The sequence below is a fragment of the Gobio gobio genome (genome assembly GCF_949357685.1).
Source record: "Gobio gobio genome assembly, chromosome: 2".
Lineage (NCBI taxonomy): Eukaryota > Metazoa > Chordata > Actinopteri > Cypriniformes > Gobionidae > Gobio > Gobio gobio.
Window position 1 is genome coordinate 52,656,841 of NC_137098.1, and position 13,523 is coordinate 52,670,363.

The following is a 13,523-nucleotide window of genomic DNA, read 5'->3' on the forward strand; positions in this document are numbered from 1 at the left end:
ACATGAGAAAAGGGGGGCGGTGAAGAACTCAAACAAGATGGCGGATGAGCAGCAGGAATCATCACAGGTAGAGATGGAGGGTAAGTGCAAAAATAACATTTCCTCGTGCAGTCTAATAGGTCATTGGCACGCGTAAACAAAACGTCTGCACGAGGGAGCTTGCATTAGAGCAAATAATCTGTTTTGACTTCTGCACGAGCAGAAGGAAGAAATGCAGAGCAGAAGCATTTACCATACAAAGACTCTGGGCTCATTTAAAAAACAGTCTGGGCTCATTGTTTGCACACTGTCAAATTTTCGTTAGGAAAATATTTACTAAAATAAAAATGTACGCTCTCAGTTTAAATTGAATAGTAGCCCTGTTTGCCAATCAGCTGTATACTGTAATATTCACTTATTTTAATTTTGTGAATTAGAAGATAAGTGGTGTATATATTTGTATTTTGGTTGTATACCAAACCGTTATGGACGTTTAGGATACTCGGTTAGATTAGATTATGGTTCATTCATTACACACCACTTTGTTTACATTACGTCGGATCGTAAGGCATGAGAATCAGCGAGGTGAAATAACTAAACTCCAGCATTACCAACTGTCATCACTGTCAACTTTGTATGATCCAGTTCTTGTGTGTCAGGTTTCTAAAACTTTTCTAAAAAAAATATTTTCTAAAAATCTATTTTTTTAGGAGTAAACTGCCTCGCACACGATGAAGCCATAATGGCACAGCAGGACCGCATTCAGCAAGAGGTGAGGGAATCTTCTGAACCTATACCATGGCTTTGAACAATCCACAATTTAAAGCTGAAGCATGTCATTTCTGTCATTAGCATCATTAAATGGAATTGCCTTAAAGGTGCAGTAGGGGATTCTATGCAGAAACATTTTTTGTTATGCTGGTTGAAAATCTCCTCATATCCTGATAGCAATCACTGTGTTAAGCGGTCTAAGTGTATTTTATTAATATATTATTGTCTGTGGAAGGCATAGGACCATAAAATGTTCGTTCAATCATTGTGTTCGGTCCGAATGAAATGATAGCATGTGTTCCCTATCAGTCAACGTGTGTTGGCAGAACACTGTGCAGCCTGTTCGTGCAGACATCATGTCATCAGCGCATTCACGTATGCTGTGCAGAGCGAGAATGGCAGGCAAACGGTTTGTTCGTTATTGTAGTCAGGCCCGGTTGCTAAGCACCCTCAAATGTTAGCAAAAGCACCCTCAGTTGATACTGTAAGAATATTGGTGAAACCGATTTGGTAGATTTGCAAATTTGTGTCCGAGCTCTGGAGAGCGTCAAATGCATCCATTTACAATGTGTTTTTGCAGCGTGGTGAGTAATGTAGCCAATCGCAGTTGATCTCTTGAACGTGATCAGAGGTGTTTAAGTTAGTCAGAATCTCACAGCTCAGTTTTTATTCAGTGCTGAGTTAATGCAGGCTCATGAAACTTCTCATTATCAAACAAAGTCAAGAAACGATTTAAGAGATTTATTGTTGACATTTTTATAACAGAACTTTGTGAGATCGCGATTAACTGACAAAGCAACAGCATTTTAGTGATCATATAGCGATCTTGGCTCACTTTCGAGGCTACAGTCTATAAAATTAATTGAATAAACTATTGTTGTTAAGAGGACCGACGGCCAAAGTTTCGGAAGTGACATCTAAATATAAATGCCACTCTGCATGAGACAGAAATATCATACTGACCCAAAATAGAGGTTTTGCCTCTGTAGAGGACATTATTTAGCGACATGCATACACAGTTTTAAGTCTGGATATTCTTATGTAATACGAGACATTTTTATGAAACTATTATTACACGTCTTTTTACATGACATATTGTCCCAAAATATTAAAGGAACTGTATGTAAGAAATGTATTTCAATTAATCATAAAATGGCCCTGATATGTCACTAGACATTAAGAAATCATGTTAATTTCAAATATTTATATCACTGACAACGGTTGTCCGGCCAAGATATTGTCATTTTAAAAGTGAAGTTGCAGCCCTCAACTGATGTTGATGTTGACATGTTGTGTTTTGGCCTGAAGCGCCACCCTCCACCTATCTACCAATCATAAAGTCAGTAGTGTTTCTGCATTCGGGTTGCCCGCTCTGCTCTAGTTACCACAGCTGCAGCTACAAACTTTTTGGATAAACAATGTCTAACTTTACGAAACCTAAACGACCTCGTTATGAATCAGAAAAACGTTGTGACAGTGTCCGAAATAAAACAAGGATTTGAGATGCCTTTGAAAGATAGAGACGGCTGAAAACGGAGAATAATTTGAAGACTGATGCCAACGTTGCTAATTTTCTCCTGGACAGGTAAGGTTCATCTATGTTTGGCTAACTTGTACTTAATGTAAATTGACATTTCAAATATTCATGACAGTCGAACAAAGATATGCATGTTCGTGCAAAGTAACGTTAGGTTAGCGCAGATGGAAGAGGTGGGTCATTGAATTGAAAAGGTAACGTTAAGGAATTGTTTGGTAAATAAAAGCGGCGAGTCGTCATTGCTAACATTAGTAATGCATTATCAGAGCCCGTTTCTCTGTCATTATGCTGGGACGCTGAGGAAAACAACATTAGCACGCCTATTAGCACCGTGTAAACGTATTTGAGACAGTAGCCTAACGTTACCTCAGTAAAAATGATTCCTCATTCGTTCTTCGCATATATAGTGGACAAAACATGCTGCAAGTTGACCTGTATGACCATTGCTAATGTTTTTTAGCTTTGCTGTAATTTTACTATAGTATTTTTTCATGTGGGAATGTACTGTCACATACGAGCGTTCATATTTACGATTATATTTGGCTAATCGCCATTAGTACATTTTTGCGATTCATAATTACTTCACAAAACATCGCTCTTGAAGCATAAACATAATTAACAGAAAGAAAAAAAAACTTACTGTGTACGACTCGTCACTTGCCATTGAAAGCTCCGTGTAGCAGCCTATGTTCCTGCTGCATCCTGCAGCCAATCTGGCAACCTCGAGTCAGGGGGAGGGGGAGAGGGGATACACCGCTCTACAGTAATTTGAAAGTGATTGCAGTACCAGTTTTGGCCACAGTCCTACATACAGCTCCTTTAATATGCAAATTAGATACAGTGTATAGATGCATTGCATACAATGGGAATGGCATTTATGGCCATGCTTACACACATTGTATAAAGTAAAATGGTATATCAAATTATTCTGTTATCTTTCATAACATTAAGAATAATCTATATACAAAGTTTAGATTTAAAAAAAGCTTGAAGCATAAAAATTGATTGATGGATGAAACAACAAATCCCATTGTCTTTTAATTTTCTCAATAAATAGTTCTGGTGTACAGAGCAGAGGATATAGCATAGAATTATTATTATTTTTTTTAAATATCCATTTGTTTTTTATGCTCCAAACAAACAAAATATTGCATTAAATAACATTAAAGAAATGCAAAGGCAGATTAATAGACAAACATTTGTAGCAAAATATTTTTGAAATTCCAATTATTGGTAAAAGTGATGACTCGTAGCTAAAAAAAAATAATCATACATTTCTCACTGTACACTGCTATGGTGGAGCCGTTGCTTAGCCTGCACTTTACTAGAGCACCCTCAGTAATTTCAGAAGCACCCTCTGTGATTTGATTCTGGAACCGGGCCTGATTGTAGTACTGTTATTCACTGTACTATAAAGTTTTCTCCCAGGTGAATGACACATGATGTAATCCAATAACGTTGTCTCTGGTCGTCTTGCTTTCTGGTCTGTTCACATTCATGTGTTTTGGAGGAGGCATGGCTTTGAAGGGCGATTTGCAGCCAGGAGGGTGGGATTGTGTGCTTTCAATGCTAGCTGGCTAAAGTTAGCATTTCCAAGATGAACTATTGCACCTTTAAGGCCTGTTGACAACAAGAACGATAACTAAAACACCCCAAATTCATTGTTTGGAAAAGAGACCTGAACCGTTATGTATGCCACTGAATTAAAAAAGTCACACAGCATTTGAGCAATATGAGGGTGAGTAAATGAACTAACCTTCTAATTGTTTTGTTTTAATAGATAGCCACCACTAACCCTTTAGTGTCGGACATACAAGATCTCTCTGTGCTTCAGGGCGAATATGCTGCAGAGGACATCATTTACCAGCTCAAGATAAAGGTCACTACAGTTTCATGAGCTTTCTTGGCAAGTGCCCGAAACCTTCTGTGTACAACTGTTTCTCTTACATGTGTCTTGTTCATAGGACCTTCACAAAAAGTATGCGCACATTCGGAAGACACGGCCGGATGGAAATTGTTTTTACAGAGCTTTTGGATTTGCACATTTGGAGACACTACTGGAAGACAGCAAAGAGCTGCAAAGGTAGTTTTACTGTTTTTGGATTGCTTAGAGCAGATACCATTGCATTTGTTTTTGTTTTTTGTGGAAATTATACACTAATTCAGGAGATAGCTGCAACCTTATTCCTGTGAAGTGCAATTTTGTGTATTATGTATATTGTTTTGCTTTCTGTGATTGTTCACTGAATGTATAAATCATTCTGTTCTCATTTTTGGCATTATAGGTTCAAAGCTGTGGCAGCTAAGAGCAAACTGGACCTTGTAAACCAGGGCTTCACTGAGTTCACTATTGAGGACTTTCACAACACTGTGAGTTGAAAATCGTATCATTTAAAAATAATGCATTCTTAAGGCCTGTACACAACGGGACGAATATCGCGCACGCTTATCGCCAGCGTTTTTCGTGAGGTTTTTCGACGCGTCTTGAATGTTCACACCCAAGCGATTTCCACCGGCCGATTCGCAGAGTGAACGTGCAAATTCAGTAGATGCGCTCCCGGTACACAAGGTGGTGCTGTGGCACTTTACGCTTCTGACACTCGCTTGTCACACAGAAGAAGAGAGACAGTATTTACGTGCTTGCCAAAACCATAGACATATTATGTCTATGGCCAAAACCATTCACACACATTTTTTACTAACTGGCAAGCAGCATTAGCAGCTCATCTTCTTCTTTGTCTACTTACTACTACTTCTTCGTCGTATCAATGCATGCTCGGCAAGACCGTTTAGTGCTTGAGCGCCACCAAGTCGTGTTTTAGGGCGTTTTCACAACTACCTTGTTTGGTCCGGATTTTCGGACTTTTCAGTTTGGTCCGAATCAAAATTGCAGGTGTGAAACCTCCCCCATACCACGGTCCGGACCAAACAGACGAAATTTGGTCCGACGAAAAGAGGTAGTCTCGGTCCGGATCAAACTGAACAAAGGTTCGGTTCGTTTCTAGTGTGAAAGCATTTTCTGTATGGTTTGGACTTTCAGACCATTTACAGGAAGTTCCTGTTTATGTTTAAATATTATAACGTTATTTTTAAATTCAATCTAGGCTACATTGATTATGAAAAGTGAAAATATGCGCAATATGTCAGTAGACAGAAAGTCAGAAATAATTTTGAACGAAATTTTGTATGATTTTGCTTAGAAAGCATTTCTTTAATGGGAATTTCGTTTTGTATAAATTGTATCTTAATTTTAATCAACGTTTAATCAGATAATTGCCTGGATTTAATAAATAAGAAGCAAATAGTCTATAGCAGACAATAATCACGGGAGCGATCACATGCTTTACACATGAACTTGAGCGCGTCTCAAATAAACCGAAACTCAGCAGGCTACTTGCCTCACAAACATGAGAAATATGTGTATATAAAGCTTGAAATGTCCACTTTTAAACGTAACAAATAAAAAAATAGTAAAGTAATGCGCACTGTTCAATAGTGGCAACCACGATATGCGTCCGTTCATTCAACTTGTCAAAGACGCTGATGTCAGACGCACGTCCGTTTACAAACCAATCAATGTCCAGATGCAGCCCACATAGATGATGACGAGTGGACGCAAGTGCGTCATGTAAAGTTCTTTAGTCCGCTGCAATGTGAAACCAAACCAAAACTAACCGAATATATAAAAAGTATCAAAACATTAACTTCGGTTCGGACCTTGGTGCGGACTTTCAGGTGTGAAAACGCCCTTACTGTCACTTCAGCAGCTCCAGGCACGTGAACAAAAGCGGCGATCTCATTGGTCGGCCAGTTAACGCGCCGCGTCAAAAGAAAAAAACGAACCTGAGGCGTTTTTTTTTTAAAAATGACGCTTTTACGCCTGCCGTTTTTCGCGTCAGTGTGCACACTCACATTAGCGCCCTTTGTTTAGTCACGGGCGTTAAACGTGCGTGAAAATCGTCCCTGTGTGAACAGGCCTTTATATTCAAAACTCAAGGCTTAAATCCTGTAATTTTCCTTGAATCATACTGTCTGTGTAGTAAGTTTATGCTCAATGTGGTTTCTCTCCTTTGTCAGTTCATGGACTTGATTGAGCAGTGTGAAAAGCAGCAATCACTTGGAGAGCTGCTTAACTCCTTCAATGACCAGAGCGTGTCCGACTACATAGTGGTTTACCTGAGACTTCTCACCTCTGGATACCTGCAGCGGGAGCATGTGTTCTTTCAGCACTTCATAGAGGGCGGCCGGTCTGTCAAAGAGTTTTGCCAGCAGGTGAAAAGATTATTACTTGTGAGCTAGTTTGTTTTTGACACCTTAAATGTTAAAGTCCTGTTCAATGGAGCTTCTATACTGATGAGCCAAAACATTATGGCCTAATATTATGCCTAATATGCTGTTGGTCTTCCGTGTACTGCCAAAACGGCACCGGCCCGCTGAGGCATGGACTCTAGAAAACAGCTGAAGCTGTCCTGTGGTATCTGGCACCAAGACGTTAGCAGTAGATCCTGTAGGTTGCGAGGTGGAGCTGCCATTGATCCAGCCCATCTCACACATGCTACAACTGGATTGAGATCTGGGAAATACATCATGTTTCTCAAACCATTCCTAAACAATATCTGCAGTGTGATTATCCTGCTGAAAGAGGACACTTCTATCAAGGAACATTGGCATTAAGGGTTGTACCTGGTCTGCAACAATGTTTAGGTAGGTGGCACGTGTCATATTTACGTCCAGACGAATGCAGTAGCAGCAGAACATTGCCCAGAGCGTCACACTCCCTCCACTGGCTGCCGTCGTCCCACAGTGCATCCTGGTGCCATCACTTCCCCAGGTAAACGGTATACATACATGGCCGTCCACGTGATGCTAAAGAAAACTTGACTGATCAGACCTGGCAACCTTCTTCCACTGCTCCATGATCCAGTTCTAATGCTCGACGTGCCCATTATCGGTGCTTTTGACGGTGGACAGGGGTCATCACAAGCACTCTTAATTGGTCTGCAGCTACCATTCATAACCATCATTAAAATTGTGATGGCCTTCATTGCCCTCATGCATCAATGACCCTTGGGTGCTCAACACTCTTGTCACTGGTTTTGGGTTTGTGCCTCACTGGATCACTGCTGACTGGGAGCAACCCAAAAACCTTGCTACCTTTTCAGAGATATCCTGACCCAGTTGCCTTGCCATAACAACCTGCCCTATGTCAAAGGCACTCATATCTTTATTCTTGCCCATTTCTCTTGAATCCAAAACATTGGTTACGAGAATTGATCCTTTGCTTAGCATCTGCTTATCTACCCAGACCTTAATGTGTAGCGTTGATACATGATAGTCATGTTCTTCATAATGTTTTGGCTCAGTGTATATTTGAATTAGTTCATTAGGATTAGATTTCAAATATTTCATAAGCGATAGACATTGGTATGTTACCGACTTTTAGATTTTAATTCTACATGTGACTCAGACTTTTCTGGACCTTTTAAAAAAAAAAAGTACGTGGTGAATGTTTACGTGGATGTCGAGGTGCCTATGCTTAAATGCTCCCGTTGAGCTATATTAAGTCATGGTATTACGGATTATACTTGGCCTAATAGTCAATGTTTTGTTTGTTTTTTTAGGAGGTGGAACCCATGTCGAAAGAAAGCGACCACATTCATATTATAGCCTTAGCACAGGCACTGAACGTGCCCATATTAGTGGAATACATGGACAGAGGTGAGGGTGGAACGGTGAACAATCATATCTTTCCTGAAGGAAGTGAGCCACGCATCTTCCTGCTCTACCGCCCAGGCCACTATGACATCCTGTATAAGTGATACTCTATTCTGTGGTTCCATTGTCAAAAAAAAAAAAAAACCATCCCAGTTTTACAGCCAAGTTGAGTCATACATATGTATGCAAGGCTTTGCTATGATTAAAATCACAGTTTTCACTCAGTTCTCCCATTACAAAATGAATTTCTCTCTTCAGTACAGATGAAAAATGCTCTTAATCTAAAAAAAAAAAAAACTGACACTGCATCGAACAGCAGCATTAGGGTTGTACAGTAGCTTTGTGGTTGTAAATGTTGTCAACTTGCTTTTAGTGTTTTTCCTTTGTTATACTGCCTTTCATGAGTTTTATTAAAGGGACTTCCAACTTGCATGACTAAAGTGAATTTGTGGTTGCAGAAATCCTTCATTGTGAATGTGATGACACTGAGGCAGGAATCAGATGTGGATTTAAGCCAGTAACAAACAGAATGACCACCATTGACTCAGTTTTATTTAATCTTAAACAGCACAATGTTTTAAGTGCACATTTACATTCTATGCCTTATACAGTCTGATGATAGGTTTGGGTAACATGTACAACTCAAACCATTACACTACAAAAGACTTGTCTAATCTCCAGCTGGAGGCATCATTCTCCTTCATTGGTTTTTCTTGTGGGAGTTAGAGGAGTTGGACAGGATCCATCCAGCCGGACCAAGGATAGAAACGAAGAGAAAGGCCATCACAAATACACTCTCCTAAAAGTGTTGGAAGGAGATATGCCTGAATACACAATATTTGCAAAAAAGGATGCAAGTATGAAAAACTATAGACCCATGCATGCATTCATGTAAATGTCCAATTTGTAAACAAAGTTTTTTTAATGTATTCATTTTTTAGTCGGAACAGTTTCACAAAATTAATACATCCAAGTAGTTCTTGATTCTTGCCATTATTTTGATGTATGATTCAATATGAAACAATTGTTATGTATCGTCACTTCCAGTTGAAATGTAATCGCAATGATTTTAAATTCAGTAGAGGCATTTGATTTGTAAGAACATTGAACTTTTATATGCAGCATGTCTTAAGAGCCATATAAATGTTTGTAGAAATAAAATCATTCAAAGAGGTTTGACCTGTAATGACTTTACAATGTACTGATGCAGTTAGACAGACTAGGTTATTTATACGTACAAACCATCCAAGCAACCCCATTCCGAGTCATTTCTAAGATACATTTGATTAATATTGTTAAGTATTAAAATTGTAAAGAAATTAAAAGACCCTTCTTTGATTCTCGAAAGAATTCCTTGTGCATTTCACTCAACCAGTAAGATTCCATGTAGCATTTTCGTGGAAGTCTATTCTGATTCTGGTTTATAATAACTTGAAAGCGTTTAATCCAGGGCTGTGTCCGAAATCGCCCCACGACTATACCCTTAAATAGGGCACTATTTGAAGGGACAGCCATTTGTAGTGGTGTCCGAACCCATAGTGGACGTTATCGAGTGCACTCATTCAATCCCACAATTCACTGCAATAACGAGTGTACAACTGATTTACGCTCAAAAGCTAGAGAATCTCCATCGCGCGTCGAATTAATTCCCGCGTCTGACCACAAGATGGCGCCAGCAGCTACAACGTATATACAGGTATAAATTCAATTTATTGATTATCAAATTGTATTCTATACATGCTAGTTTCCATGGGAGTGAAAGATAAATATATAAATTTTTATTTTCTGGAGCTGCAAGTTTGCTACGTTTAACTGAACAGCAAGCACAAACTATGCAAAAACGACAGCCCAACAACACCTGCACACCCAGAGTCCGAATTAATTCACTCAAGTTGATTATATAAGTGGAGTAAATGTGTATAACAGCACAGGGGCTTTACTAGTGCAAGAGCACGGAGAGAATCGTGCGCGCGCAATATGTGAGCGAGAGTCAAAGAAAATCCGCGTGCGAGCAAACATGGACGTGCACTCGCGTCACTAATCCCCTCTCAACATTTGTTATTAAAACAACTCTATACAAAAATGTAACCGCATTTCAGAAGCTAAATTTATATTATATTTAGATTCTAAATTAGTTGAATCATGGCTGCAATAATCTGAACAGACATTTTCGAACAAAAACGCATTGAGCGGCAACATATGATTAGCACGGTTAAGTACAAATTATGTAGTGATGTAAGAGAACTGATAGGGTTTTTCTTTTAACTAAAACACATTCGAAATAATTATTTCATGTAAATTACTCGGACTTCCCTCCCTTTATTCCCGTTGGACTTACCACCGCGCCGACCTTGCCTTTCGCAGCTTTAGAGGTAATGTAGCAACGCTGGGTAACGGCATGATGACTCGGTGTACATCTTGCGCTTCTGAGTGCTCGTACAAGGCCAAACATCATGTAGTCAATGGTTGAGAATAAGCAATGCACGTCTTATTTATACAATTACGTTTCCCGCCAAGTAGTTTTAATAAGCTCATGTTCCATCCAATCAATACCGTCGTTAATTAGTTACGCAAGGACAATCTATTAACCTATTAAGCAGCTCAAACAATGATTATTAGGGTTCAAATATTAAATGATTTAGGTTATAAACAAACAGTGACAACGTGATTATAATGTATTTAAAAAAAAATACAATATGATGCTGGCTGGGGTCTATCCTGTGCCATGGCCATGAGGGGTATCAGAGGCAGCTATATAATACCTTATTATTAATGTCTGTATCAATATTACCATTATTATTTTTACTACTATTATTTTATTTTTATTTTTTTGTCCTCTTCTTGATCCTTTAACCTCCCCCTCATTCCGGATGAAATGAGTATATTTGTTAATATGTTTATCATTACTACTACTGCTAATACTATTATTACTTATTTCTTATTAATTTGATTTATCATTATTATTATTGTTATTATTATTACTATTGCTTTTACTTTTGCTGTTGTCACCTTCCTCATACCCCATTTTCCATGTATTTATTTTTTTGGGATACTATTACTATCTTCATCATTATTATTGTCATTTAAAATTATTATTTATTTATTTTTTACTCTGGTTATGTTTGTTGTACTTCCCTACCTGCTCCTTTATTCAAATATTTTTCCATTCCCACACCCAGTTACACTTATAGTTACACACACACACACACAAACACACAAACATATACCCAAATCGTACTGACCATAATGTATGTTGGTCTATGTAATTTTAATCTAATTTCTCATTTGTAAATATTGTACTTGTCTGTTTGCATAATAAAAAAAAATAATAATAACAAAATACATACTCCACAGCCTCCAAATTCTTCGTGCATAATTAAATGAATTAGCAAAATATTGTTTAAAATAGTTTTGGAGTATATCATGCAACACCACAGAGCATGTCAAATCCCTAAGTGTGTAATGAACTTGCAAAACGTATTAAAAAATAAAATAAAAAAAGAGGCATAACCCTGATAAGATATGTTTTTTAATTGTACATGTTAACAATGAATCTTTTCAATCACAAAAAAGAAAGAAATTATCAATAGACCAAATATTTCCTTTCATCTCCAGCGCTAAGCTGTTTACAATGTATGATACAACAAGTGAACAAGAGTTTATAGTAAATAAACTATAACGTTTATACAAAGTAAAGCAACAAAAAAACAGCAAAAATAAGCACAAAGGCACCTTTGCCTTCTTGGTCTGCATTTTTGAAACCAAATACATACATTCATTCTTTATTCCTATACAGCAAACCCTTCAAATACAAATCAACTATATATCACTCTTCTAAATCTCTCCTTAATCTTCATCTCAAGCTCCTTGTTTTGCAAAACAAAACAAAAAAACCCTTTAAAGGCAGTAAATGGTCAATGAAGCAGCATTCTCCTTCTCTCGAGAGAAATGTCCAGTTTCTCAAAAAGTAAAGGGAATCTAGTAGCAATTGCCTCAAAATTTGCCATGTCAGCGTGTGAGATGATACGCAAGGTTAAACAGTGCATCTGATTTGACTAAAAAACTCTTATTCAAAGGGAACTTCTATATAAGGGCTTTGGTAAGGCAAGGCTGGTCTTCTCAAAACTCCTCAAAACAGGCACAGCACATTTATATTCTAATGTTCACAAAGACAAACACTTTATCTTTGGCAATAATAATGATCTTAAAAAAGTGTAGCAAGTACTAGAAGGCAAACTGAATATCAAATTTAAGTATAAAAAAGGTCACTTCTTGAAAACACTGCAATAATAGGCCACAATGTTTAATTTAAGAAAAGTTCCAGTTATGACAGAATGAAACTTCTGTGACTTAAAGACGCACATTAGCATCAACTATGTACACGTTTTCAATTTACATACAAATACTTCACAAAACAAACCACTTGAAACGAAACAGTTTATGATGCCAAAGAGTGGAATGAACTCAGATATATGCAGAGTAAGGCTGTAAATTATTGTTAAAGCAATGTGACCTTGAATCCAGGATTCTCTAATTTACTGACAGAGATATATATATATATATATATATATTGCGTGTATGATTATATACACGCATAAATAAATAAATAGCAGTGCATGAACACTCCCCCAGCTGTATTCGGTAAGAAGTATACGCACACATGCGTTCTTTGGCGGTGTCTGAGGTTAACTGAGTAAGCGCAAACTTTACTGAACGGTTATTAGTGCAGCTGAAGTCCTAACAGACAACTTCAAGTAGTGATGTAAATTTAATCGAAATCATTCTGTGGTAAGTGTGCTCTTCTATACTCAAATGTCGTGTCAATGCAATGTCCATACTGCAGTACAAGGTCTTTTCAGTCCCACTCAAATCGTGTTATACATACACACAGTAATCTTAAAATAATGTCTATTATTTAAAGCACTTCTCAGTAATGCCCATACCCCAGACCGAACCCTAGCCCCAGGCCGAGGCTCTCTCGAAGTCCCCTGAGCTGCTCCTCGCCGAGCCTGATCTTGTCATCCAGTTGCCTCTGCTCTACCAGTAGGGCCGCTTTCATCTTCACAAAGTGACTGTAGTCACGCATCTGTTCTGGGGTCAGGCAACATCCCAGCACCCTGCCAACAGCCTGTTCACGCCGGTCCACATGTTCCTTGAGCTCCTGAGCCTCTCCCATCTGCCCCAGCAGCTGCTTCTTCTTTTCCAGAAGTTGTAGCTATAACACACCGAGACATAGCCATTGAATTAAAATGTTAAACAAATCAATGAATGCAAGCATGCGGAAGGAAAAAAAGAGAGATGTTACTGCATCTCAAGTCAAGTGAATTTGATTTGTATAGCAATCTTGTTTCAAAGCAGCTTTCCTGAAAATCATGTTGTTAATGATTGGGTGGGTTTTGAATTGCAATTGGGCTGGTTTTGTTGCGCAAACCTGGCAACACAGCCTTATAGTTGCATTTAGCAAATAAGAGCAGGGCGATAAAGTATTTTACAGCGATACAACCAATCAATGCTATATTGT

At 38.3% G+C, this 13,523-nt stretch overlaps 2 protein-coding genes across 4 annotated transcripts in view; one reads left to right on the forward strand and one right to left on the reverse strand.

Moving 5' to 3' along the window:
* Positions 1 to 10: 10 nt before the first annotated feature.
* On the forward strand, positions 11 to 9,346 carry otub1b (OTU deubiquitinase, ubiquitin aldehyde binding 1b). Its single transcript, XM_079804760.1, has 7 exons — positions 11 to 80; positions 690 to 751; positions 4,068 to 4,166; positions 4,252 to 4,370; positions 4,573 to 4,657; positions 6,365 to 6,559; positions 7,909 to 9,346. Exons 1-7 carry the CDS (start codon positions 38 to 40, stop codon positions 8,104 to 8,106), a joined length of 801 nt encoding a protein of 266 aa, XP_079660886.1. The 5' UTR covers positions 11 to 37; the 3' UTR covers positions 8,107 to 9,346.
* A 2,167-nt stretch (positions 9,347 to 11,513) lies between these two features.
* shroom4 (shroom family member 4) overlaps positions 11,514 to 13,523 on the reverse strand; it is a 54,170-nt gene continuing 52,160 nt past the window's right edge. For all 3 annotated transcript variants that reach the window (XM_079810706.1, XM_079810704.1, XM_079810705.1), the window contains one exon: positions 11,514 to 13,217. In XM_079810706.1, coding sequence (XP_079666832.1) covers positions 12,930 to 13,217 — 288 coding nt within the window. In that variant the 3' untranslated portion in view covers positions 11,514 to 12,929. The remainder of the gene's footprint in view (positions 13,218 to 13,523) is intronic.

Excerpts from the sequence above, each read along its gene's own strand:
- otub1b (XM_079804760.1), top strand. The coding sequence starts at position 38 with ATGGCGGATGAGCAGCAGGAATCATCACAGGTAGAGATGGAGG. Across the intron at positions 752-4,067 it reads AGGACCGCATTCAGCAAGAG|ATAGCCACCACTAACCCTTT; the intron begins GTGAGGGAATCT and ends TTGTTTTAATAG. Across the intron at positions 4,371-4,572 it reads GACAGCAAAGAGCTGCAAAG|GTTCAAAGCTGTGGCAGCTA; the intron begins GTAGTTTTACTG and ends TTGGCATTATAG.